The sequence below is a fragment of the Camelus dromedarius genome, chromosome 3, assembly GCF_036321535.1.
Source record: "Camelus dromedarius isolate mCamDro1 chromosome 3, mCamDro1.pat, whole genome shotgun sequence".
In the NCBI taxonomy this organism is placed as follows: Eukaryota; Metazoa; Chordata; class Mammalia; order Artiodactyla; family Camelidae; genus Camelus; species Camelus dromedarius.
This window is the reverse complement of record NC_087438.1, coordinates 86,363,661-86,374,547: the sequence shown is the minus strand read 5'-3', so window position 1 is coordinate 86,374,547 and position 10,887 is coordinate 86,363,661. Positions and strand designations below refer to the sequence as shown.

Sequence of the window (10,887 nt, the reverse complement as noted above, 5' to 3'; positions counted from 1 at the left end):
CTTCCAGGGTCTGGTCTTTTAAACTGCAAGATCTAGGACATGTATAAGGATGTTTGAAGCGTGTTCCTTCCTCTTGTCTGAGTGTTCAGGCTGTGTTTCTGGGGTTGAGTTATATGTATGTTCTAGAAAAAAAAAATCCTTAACTCTTTTTTAAAACCTTTCTGGAGTTGACTCAGATCGTTAAGATATTTTAATGCCTTTTAAGAAGTGATTATCCTTGTGTTCTTGATAAAGGGCTTTTTTGTAGCTACTGTAAGATGCTTACTGGCGTGGGTATGTTTTTCGGGTATGGTTATTTTCTTTTAAACCTGATATTGGACTGTGGAGACAATACATGAGCCACCTTACTCTCCTTCCTTCCCTGTACCCCTTACTGACTCCCCAATATTAATCGTTTTTTATTCTGGTAACACCCAGACAAGAAATATTCGACTTTTCCCCCCTTCACAGGAAAAGGTGGACCTGGACTGAAGGGTGTAAAATCCCTGGACACATTCCTGGGGCAGGAAAAAGAAGAGGAAGATTAGAAGATTTTTTTTTTTTTTTTAAGAGAAAACCCAGCGGAGCTAAACGAATGTCCCCTCATCTCCAAAGGAAAGTTCATCGGATTTTTATTCTAGAGAGCTCATCTTCAGGATGTCAGTGAACATTTCTACGGCAGGAAAAGGTGTGGATCCAAATACGGTTGATACATATGACAGTGGTGATGATTGGGAAATCGGGGTTGGAAATTTAATAATTGATTTGGACGCTGATTTGGAGAAGGACAGACAGAAATTTGAAATGAATAATCCCACCAACACCACAACCAGCAGCAGCTCTAAGGATTGTGGAGGTCTGGCCTCCAGTGGGGCCGGCGCTACCGCAGCCTTAGCTGATGGCCTAAAATTTGCTTCTGTTCAGCCCTCGGCTCCCCAGGGGAATTCACACAAAGAGACCAGCAAATCAAAAGTGAAAAGGAGTAAAACTTCTAAGGATGCTAATAAATCTCTGCCTTCTGCTGCCTTGTATGGGATTCCCGAGATCAGCGGCACTGGCAAGAGGCAGGAAGTCCAAGGGCGCCCTGGAGAGGCAACTGGCATGAATTCAGCGCTGGGTCAAAGTGTGAGCGGCGGCGGCGGCGGCGGCGGCGGCGGCGGCAACCCGAACAGCAATAGTATCAGCACCGGCACCTCCGCTGCTACCGCGGGGGCGGCCGCCTGTGGGAAGAGCAAAGAGGAGAAACCAGGTAAAAGCCAGAGCAGCCGAGGCGCCAAGCGGGATAAGGATGCGGGCAAATCCAGGAAGGACAAGCACGACTTGCTTCAGGGCCACCAGAATGGCAGTGGCAGCCAGGCCCCTCCCGGGGGGCACCTCTATGGCTTTGGGGCCAAGAGCAATGGAGGTGGCGCGAGCCCCTTCCACTGCGGGGGCACTGGGAGTGGCAGCGTCGCGGCTGCTGGGGAAGTTAGCAAAAGTGCCCCGGATTCAGGGCTCATGGGAAACTCTATGTTGGTAAAGAAGGAAGAGGAGGAGGAGGAGAGCCACAGGCGAATCAAGAAACTGAAAACTGAGAAGGTAGGATAAAGTCGCCTTCCTCGATCTCCTGCTTTCCTCTTTGTGTGCATTTGTGTGAGTGTGTGTGTCGGGGGGTGTGCATCTGTGTGCCTTACTCTTCTTACTCGTGCTTTCTGGTTCTTTGTGAGATTTCTCTTCTGTGCATCCTTTCCGTGAACATTGGGTATGGGTGAGCTGACCTGGGGGCCGTGTTTAGCTCTTGCTTCTGCTGCTGCTGCTCGTGGTGCTCCTGTTTGGGTCCCCAGGTGGGAGGGCTGTGTGTTCTAAGCACCTTTTACCCTGCAAAAGGGCTCCTGGCCAGGCAAGCTGGTTGCTGTGTGCTTTTAATAGACAACCTGCTCCTGTGCCCACTTAACTCTTGTCCTGGTTTCTCTCCTAAGGAGAAATGTCTTCTGTTTTAATTTTCACGTTGGAGTATTTCTGGTAATGTGTCCTTAGGTGCAGGGTTCAGGTTCCCTCCCCGGAGAGGTATGTCGAGGATTCTAATTTACGCAGTACCCTCCACCCATTTATTTTTTTCGTGATGTTCTCCAAAATAGTTCTGTCAAAGGATAATCATCCTGTTATTGGTCCTGAATTAAACCTTGGTTTCCTAGGGTCATTGGTTTCCTAACTGTGTAGAAAGAATGGAATGGTTTTGGTGGCTGCTACGACTCTCTCCTTGTTCCCTGGCCTGGTTCTTAGCTGGTGATGTTATCACTTGGATTTCTAGATTGACCAGGGAGCTGGAAGGTTAGTAAGAAAAGTGAAATAGACTTGATGGATTGGTGTTCTGAAATGTGAAGACATAGCCAAAAGATACTAGAAATATGTGTTGCATTTGAACGTTGGGGAGTGTTGATCTAGGAATTTTGGACCTTTCTTTCCATCTTTGTCATTGAAAGTCCAGTTAGACACTGCCTTTGAAAAATTGCCCCCAGTGTTGTGCTCCTTAGTTCTGGAGGCAGAGGACTTACTGGTCTGGCATTTCTTGTGCATTAAGTAACATCCCAGAACTGAAGACTGTTCTGTCCACGGAGCAGGTTGGGAGTGAGCTGGGGGAGTGAGCGTTGTTTCTGTAAAATTAATCTTTAGCTTAAATTTAGATTGTGCCTTGCCGAAGCAAAATTCCTATTATGTGGTTTGTGGCTTAGTTGTCTGGATATATGCTTATTAAATAATTTGATTTTTGCTATTTCTAACTTGATCAGAATAGGGAAATGTCTTTGGGTGATTATTGCTGTGTACAGTAACTCACTGCTCTCTGTTTAAACCTTTTTAGTTTTGTTTCCATGTGTTCAAGATTTAAATGGGAGTACTGGAAGAAAGTTTTGACTTTAATGATTGGAGAAGTTGATGAAGGTACATTAAAGTGCAAAAGCCTCTGAACGCTTCACTTCTTTTATTCTTATCCCTTTGGTCAGACAGCATTTTGCATTGATGAATTTAAATGTGTTTACCAAAAAAATCCAGGTTTCAATTCTAACACTTGATGTGTAGTTTCACATAATTTCTGTTAAAAGGCATTCTGAAGTCTTATTAGTACAGTAGGGCATTTACTTTTGTTGCCAATAGTCTTCAAATTGCAGTTCTAATCTGCTCTAACTATCTAGATGAATTGCCCTAATCCAGTGCTCACAATGGCTGTGGTTAAGGAGTCAGAGCCATTTGATTGGATTCACTGCTGCCTGGAATGTGGGAGGTACTGCCCTTTTGCATTCCCCTTAGCCTTTTAATCTTCCAGCCAAATGTTCACATTCAACAATTTTGTTTAGCTGGCAATCGGAACATTTCAGTATCTCAAAGGCTGCTGTCATGGCAACTGAGATTAGAGCGTGGTGTCAGTTCTCCAGTTTTTGTATTCTTTTCACTTTCCAGTCACAGAGGAAACTGGATGAAAAAAAAATGGAAGGATTAAATTATTCATATACATGCAACTCATCTCCAGTCAGAGCAGCATAAATGTGATAGTATGAATTACATAAATGAAGAGCAAACAAGTCATGATGGGTCTGGCGTGGGGGAGGGGAGCAAGCACAGTGCATGTAGAGTCATGGCTACTGGTGTGGTCACAGGGACCCGTGAGGGATGGCCAGGAGGGGCTTGAATCCTGGGGTGTTGGCCATTCTCTGTCTAGCTGGGGTATTGGCTCAGGCTCTGGAACACTATTCCTTCTGGGTTTCCTCCCCACCCCCACCCCACCCCAGGAGGACTTTTCTTAAGAATGCTTTCCTCCTTGGGACACAGAGATGGCACTCCCTTGTACAAACACCACTCAAGGAAGTGACTCTAATTCCACCAACTCATGGTTGTGTAAAATTTGATTTTAATTTAGAAGATCCTACCTGCTGATGAGAGGATACCTCTTTCTGAGGGAAAGATTTAGTAGCACAAGCTTTACCTGACAATGATTCGACACTGAGGCATCCTTGGAGAAAGGTTTCTTTGACGTTTTGTTCAATGTTTTAATTTCAGCCTTGCTTGCTTATCTGGGTTTGTGAAGAGTCAATATCTCACAAGTGAAGATGATTAATTTTCAGCCATCAGATGTGGCTCATGAGGGGCCAAGTGCAAAAACCAAAGAGGGGTGTAATGGGGTGTGTGTGCTGGCTTTTTCTTTTTTCCTCCCTGGTTGGATGGTTCACAGAAGATTCATAAGACTTGCTGTCACCGGTTACTTTTCACAGCATGCTTAAATGTCAATTTTTGGTCTGTTTATTCTGTTTCTTCACTGCACAAAGTCATGTAAAACATGATAAATTGGACCTTATGAAACCTAATTAAATCAATGAGTGTTCTACTCCTTTATGTGGAAACCACAAGTATGTTGTAAAAGTCGCCACTCCCTTAATACGTGAACAAAATCAAAACATGCCATAATACTAAGATGTTTGAGCTATATTTCTATAGCCCATTTAGTGGTTAAGCCACCAGTGGCATGTCTGAATAAGTAGATTTGACGGGTTGGCTTTTGGTTGTTAAAACCTGCTTCTCCACCTGCCCCCTCCTTTCTTTTGAAACATAATAGCCTGTATTGAGGCTCTCCTGCATGTATCCTCCTTAACTGTCGTACAGTTTTGACTTATCAGACACAGGCATTCGGCTGGGCTAAATAGTTAGAGTCTTTGGGTTTATTGGATTGCTGGGAAATTCAAAAATCCACAGAAAAATTCTTAAAAACAGCTGAGGCTTCAAATACACATGAAAAGCCCAGGAGATCTTATAGTTGTGTCTTAGGGTTCTGACTACTCCGTTATACGTTCAGAAGAGAGAATGATTTTTCTAATAGCTGCTTGCATTAAGCTGGTCCTTAACAGCCTAAATGTGGTGTCTTCAAATGGACCTGTCTATAAAGGATATCATTCATTTGATTTTATTCTCTTGTAGAAGCTTTTTTACACTTCACTAGGGAATTCTGGCACATTTTCCAAGTGAGTGTGAGCCATTGAAGAACATATTTTGATTAATGAGTTTTATGGAGGATATGCTCCCCGCCCCCCCCCCCCCCGCATATAGTGCCCCCTACAAATTCTGCTTAGAGAGTGCAGTTTATCTACTGTGAAATAAAAGGGCAGAAAGGTCACTTGCTATAATTAAAGAACAAAGTCCATTGTTGTTGGACAGCAAACTGTTTTGAAAGCTACATAAGGGATTTAGCTGTTAAAAACGTTGGGAACTAAGGGTGGTTCCCAATCAGCATTGATTCAGCTCCTTTCTTTTCTATAGGCTTCCTTGGAGGGTGACAGCGCTTTTGAGGTGGGTGCAGAGGGGCTGCCCTCTCCCCAAGGAAGTTTTCTGTGAGAACCCGTGGAAGCTTGGAATACTTGCGTGACCAAGCACATCACTGGGTATTGAGCAGAGTATTTGAAGTCTGCTGAGTTTGCTGAAGAAATTTTAAAAATACTCACAACAGATTAGGATTTTTCTACACGAGATAAATACTGTTTGGCAACTTTTAATAACTTTGCAAATAGTCTGTAAAAAAAGGGGGGGCAGGGGGGAGGAGAGATTGATTGCCCCAGTGTCATGAGGTTAAGAATGCTCTTCAAGTGAAATTGCTTGGCTGCAAGATGGTTTTAATTAGAGTGTTATAAAGACTTATTTTTCCTAAGCAGCATTTTATAGTTAGTAAATGAAATGTATGCCGAAAGTGCTAAGCAGAAATCTCCCTAACCACAGAGGTGTTCAATAACCAGATTCCAACAACATGGAAAGAACCATCTGTTCTTGGTTTTCAGCATGAAAAACAAGGATTGAATAGCTGAGATTTGCTCCAATTTTGACTGTGTCTCTGTGTGCGTGTTTTTTTTTTTAATTTAAAAAAGTTCACCTGGTACTTCATAGGAACTTGAAATTGCAGTAATATGAGCAACACTGTGAAAACACATGTTCCGACATTTATTTTAACCAGTTCTACTTTTATTTAAAAGATTTCCAGAAGCCCAGCCATTGAATACTTTATAATGGTTATTCAGTTCCTGCAGGCAATCACAATGAGGGGTCAGTTTCTTCAAAGATCTAACTATTTAGTCAGTACCTGAATTATTTTGTCAGTGTTCCACCCTGGAGGTGGCTGGGAGAGGGGGCGAGCAAGGGCTCTCCCAGGCTAACTCTGGTCAGCATTTGTCGGTTAATCTAATTGTATGTGGTAGCATCCTGGACTGGTGTTTGCTCTCCACAGACCTTGCTCAGGTTCAGAGCTCTTAGGCTAGGATTGCAGATAATGAGGAAAATATTCTCTTAACGATAGTAACTTTGGAGTCCTTGACTTTTAGATGCTAAGCTTCTGGGTTCTGGTTTTCCTAAGAGCCCTGGGTAAAACATTATCCGGCCTTTGTTTGAGGTCTTTTATAGAAGCTAATGACCGGGCTTGTGCCTCCCTGAGATAAATGACATTATCTCTGAGTGGGCTGACAGGAAACAGACATGTTAATGGTGAAGCTGCCGGGAGGATCTGCCCGGGTTCTGACAAAAGAGTGGAGAAGGGACCCCTGGTTGTGGTCATTAACACATCATGCATTCTTGCTCCTCCTAAGAGGCCCTTGATAATTGGAAAGCCATTTTAGCCACAAGCACTTAAATCATAAAGTGACTACTCCCAGTTCCTTTGCATTCTTAAAAGTAGCAGAGCAATGTGTTTTTTGTTAACAAGTGTGTGATCTGTTTTTTTAAAATGGTGGCAGTTCTGGGCAGCGTGGCGGTGACGTTTGGGAGGACTGCACATCCCAGTTTTTATCAGATGAACTCTCTGTCTTTCACCATTGCTCAGTCATCCCTCTAATAAACCAAGGAGGGGGGTACAAAAAAAGAGAAAGAAATCATTTGTATACTTGAAGAGGTCTCGTGGGAGAGGGATAAAAATCTCTTTTTTACAAGTTGGGGAAAAGATTTTGCTCAGTGATTTTGCATGTGATGAAACCTGCCTTTTGAAGTGTATGTTTAAAAAGTCATGGGTGTAATTGAGTTTCAATGCAGTTTCGACTCTCTGCTTCTTGAACGGAGATAATTGCCGTGTTGAACACACTCTAGAGTGTAGAAGAGGTGGAAGGATCATGTTATTCTATTCTTTAATATTAAGTATTGGAAGTTTTTCCCGGTAATTACTGTAGCACAACATAGTTTCAATTGCCAGCACTCTGAACGTACCAGTGATCTGAACATCAAGGGTTTTTGCATTAATACTAAACAGTTTATTCCTAAATTACTTGTGTTGCGTTCTTGTAGAACATGGAAGCCAGAATTACGGCAATACTTCTTAGCAACATCAGAGTGGAAATAATCTTTCTTCCCTAAGACTGTTGTCAATAAATAATAATGCCCTCTTAATCTGTACATTTAAGGTTATAGGGAAAGAGAACAGGTGACTTCTCTGTCCCAAGAATGACTAAAGTCATCATCATTACAGGTTCATAGAGGGATCATACTGGGTAGTACCCTGTGACTGCTATTTATTTCATAGGTGTGTATATACATGTTTTAATTGCATAGATAAATGTTGGGTTGGGGGTGGATTGGGAGTATTTAGTTAGTGTGGGCTTTGTTCTTTAAAAAAAAAACAACCCACCATTGATTTTTCTATTCCACTCTCCTGCAGAGTAATTGGCCCCACCGTGTCCATCCAGGTCCCACTCCCAACTGAAGTTTCTTTAGTGACTTCTTGCTTTCTGTTCCAATTTCTTTTTCATTTAAGCTGAAGGTTTTGGCAGTTGAACAAAGCGTTTGCAGCTGAATGAAAGATTGTTTAACAATTCATAGTAGATTGACCATCAGTTGGGCTGTTTGTAATGTTACTTGGAGTGCTTAAAGGATATTCAAGACGGGGAGATTGGCACTTTGCTCCTGAAGCTGAGTTTTGCGTATCTGCTAGATTTTGGTTAGAAATACCTTTGGGAATGTATTAAAGTAGATGATGGGTTTTGCCTGAAGAATTGAAGAGATTACAAAGCAAATACTTCTATTTTGATAGGTCAGTGGTCCTTGAACCACCGGGAACTCGTCTGGTACTCAGAAGGCTCCCCCCCCTGCCCCGTGAAGCTAAATGAAATGTTAAAACTATATATTTTTGTTGTAATAGAGACCTCAAAGGGAAGGGTGTTTCGGTTAAAACAAATGGGCTTGAAGTGATGAATAAATACTGCTGCTGGTTTTTCAAAGCTACCCTTTCTTCTTTCTCATCCCCACCTCCCAGTCCAGTTTATTATTCACTGTGACTGTTCGAGCTCAGCCACTGAGCTTTTTGCGATTCCTGGGAATCCTCCTCCTCAGCAGCACCTTAAAAAAAAAATGTGCCTATGAGAACACTGAGGCATATTCCAATAATGCCATATGAATGCAGCGTTCATAGTTTAAAAATATATTGATGATATATTGTGTTGTACATAATGCTTTCAGAAAGCAGGTATTTAGGTTGTGGAATTGGCTTATTATGTTAACCAGAGAGCAGATGGCATGGTGCCACAGATGTATAATTTTACTTAAAGGGACTTTTAAGGTTTTGATGTGTTTTCTTTTCCTCTTATTTCCCTGATGGCTGCTTTTTATTGAAGGGTAACTTAAGGAGACCTGGTAGCAATTTTACTGCCTTCCCCTGACAGTTTGAAATAATAGCTTGGTCTTTGGTTGCACTGATCTTCTACCAGTCAACTTGATTCTGGTTTTTGTCATGTGGCAGTGAATTAAAGGAAAAAAAAAGTGTTTGTAGTATGTTTTAAGAAATGGACTCTTTTATATGCTTCAATTAGCAACAGACGACACAGTTCCAATTGGTCACACTTTCATAAACTCCTAGAAGTCACTGTTCGTCCTTCTGATTAAAGAAAACCCCTGGTTTGGTTTCTTCAGGAAAGCACATCTGGCCCTCTGGCAGCTTTAGACCCACTTTTTTTGTCTTTCGCATCAGTCACTGAAGGTTCAAAGGTCCTGTCTAAGTTGTTCCTTTTTTAGGTTAGCAAGCTTTCACCATACTGGAGGGCTGTACTTTTTTTGGTGGCTATACCTACCACGTGCTTGAATTCACTTGGCCTAAAAGTACCATTTGTTTCTCTGCCTGGGTTTTACAGTTTTATCCATTCTTCACTTAGACCATCATCAGGCTGAGTTGGAAAGCATCTCTTAACTTTTTTTTTTTTTTTAATACAAAGTGTGCATAGCCAGACCAGATTACTTTTGGATTTCCTGTCACCTCCTTGGCTGATTTATGGATGGCTCATGTTAAAAGCAACAATAATGTTTGAATTGGAAGGGTTGAAGCCTCGGGTTTTCATTCTTCACAGAGAACTGTTTATTTGTGTGTGGTTTACCACAGTACATGGATAATGCTATCAAATCTGTGCTTTATTATAGGCTTATGACGAACACAGCAGCACTTCAGTGATGTCTTTCTGCCTTTTCGTTCTTTGCCAATTCTTTTGTGATGGAAATGAAATGAGAACTGCATCTTTGCAGCCAAGGGGAAAATAGGCACAACAAATAGAAACTGTCCCTTGAGCCAGTTCAGCAGTAAGCAGTGGTGATTTAAGAAACATTTTTCTCCAAGTAAGTGAAATCCATGGGGGAAAAAAAAAGTCCTCCAATGTAACTTTTCCATGAAGATCTGTGGAAAATGAGCCGCATATTTTGAAAAACGGAGGCTGTTCCAACATCGAGGCTTTATCCCTTTATATTGTTTCCCCTCTGAAGTAACTGAAAAGCGGTCCACCCGCTCTTCAGACCTTTCCCAAATCTTTCAGCTGCTTTGAAGGTGGAATTTGAGTTCAGTGATACTGTTGGCTTCTGCTCCCCAAAGGGAGCAAACATGATTTTAAAACAGAGCGGTTGAGCTTTTCCGCATCAAACTCCATTTGGCCAATTGTCTCCATTTACATTCCGTGCCCAAATCCTTCAGCAGCCTTTCCCATGATGCCGCAGCAGATGCCAGACACTGAAGTAGAAAGCGAGCAGCTGTTTCCATTACTCCATTGCTGTATTATCCTCCACAATCTGCTTTCTTTCTCTCTCCCCTCCCCCCCTTCAAAAAGAAAGAACCCTCCTCTCCCTCCGACGTTGGCCTGCTCGGGTTCATCAGCCTGCAGTCTCTCTCTCTCTTATCAGGCCCCCTGATTTCCTGCGAAGGCCCGGTTTATTGTTTGGCGCGAGGTGGGGGCAGATGGAGGGCCTGGGCCCCCCGGGGGGCGTGGCCGGGCTGCGCGCTCCCGATGGCGGGGGCGCGCAGCCGGGGCCGCGCCCTCCTTCCCTCCCAGGACCCGTTTATAGCTCTGAGCGCTGTAAATCTGTCAGCTCTTCACGACGCCTTCACCTCTTTCTTCATTTGCTCCGGCTTCTAGTTTGACAACGTTCCCCTGAGGCGGAATTCTAATCTGCTTCCAATTAGTTGCAAAATGTGACTGAAATTTCCACATTATGACTGCTGTTTTACTTGCACGCACACATCTAGAAACAAATTAATGCTCTTGAATATTTATTTTTTGGGCCCTTGGATTTACTTTAAGAGGAAGAGTTTCCAACTCTTTGGATGACTTCCAGGATTTGCATTTCCCCCCCCAAAGCCTTATATACTGGGTGTATATATATATATTTTAAGCACAAGTATAGTAGGGTTTCCACTCCGTCTCTTAATAAGCCTTTTCTATCTTTTCAACATTTCTCAAAATGTGTTACGTATGTTTAAATTACACAAATACATTTTGTAGTATTTCTAAAATAAACAAAGCAAGAATGTTTGCCCAAGTTTAATGGAAGGTTCCTCATGCAGTGTTTTAAGAGAACCCAAATACACACAAATTTACTTCTAAATATAGCTTAAGTATATTTGGCCAAAACACAAAAGACTTGTTACACACTTTTAAGTTCTTT

At 42.5% G+C, this 10,887-nt stretch overlaps 1 protein-coding gene across 4 annotated transcripts in view; it reads left to right on the top strand.

The window, feature by feature from the left end:
• Window positions 1-10,887, top strand: part of ZNF608 (zinc finger protein 608) — a 179,542-nt gene that overhangs the window by 3,179 nt on the left and 165,476 nt on the right. For all 4 annotated transcript variants that reach the window (XR_010379655.1, XM_064483621.1, XM_031448923.2 and 1 more), the window contains exon 2: window positions 451-1,557. Coding sequence is in view for 3 of the 4 variants with exons in the window: in XM_064483621.1 (XP_064339691.1) it covers window positions 637-1,557 (921 nt within the window). In the remaining variant the exon portion in view is untranslated. The remainder of the gene's footprint in view (window positions 1-450; window positions 1,558-10,887) is intronic.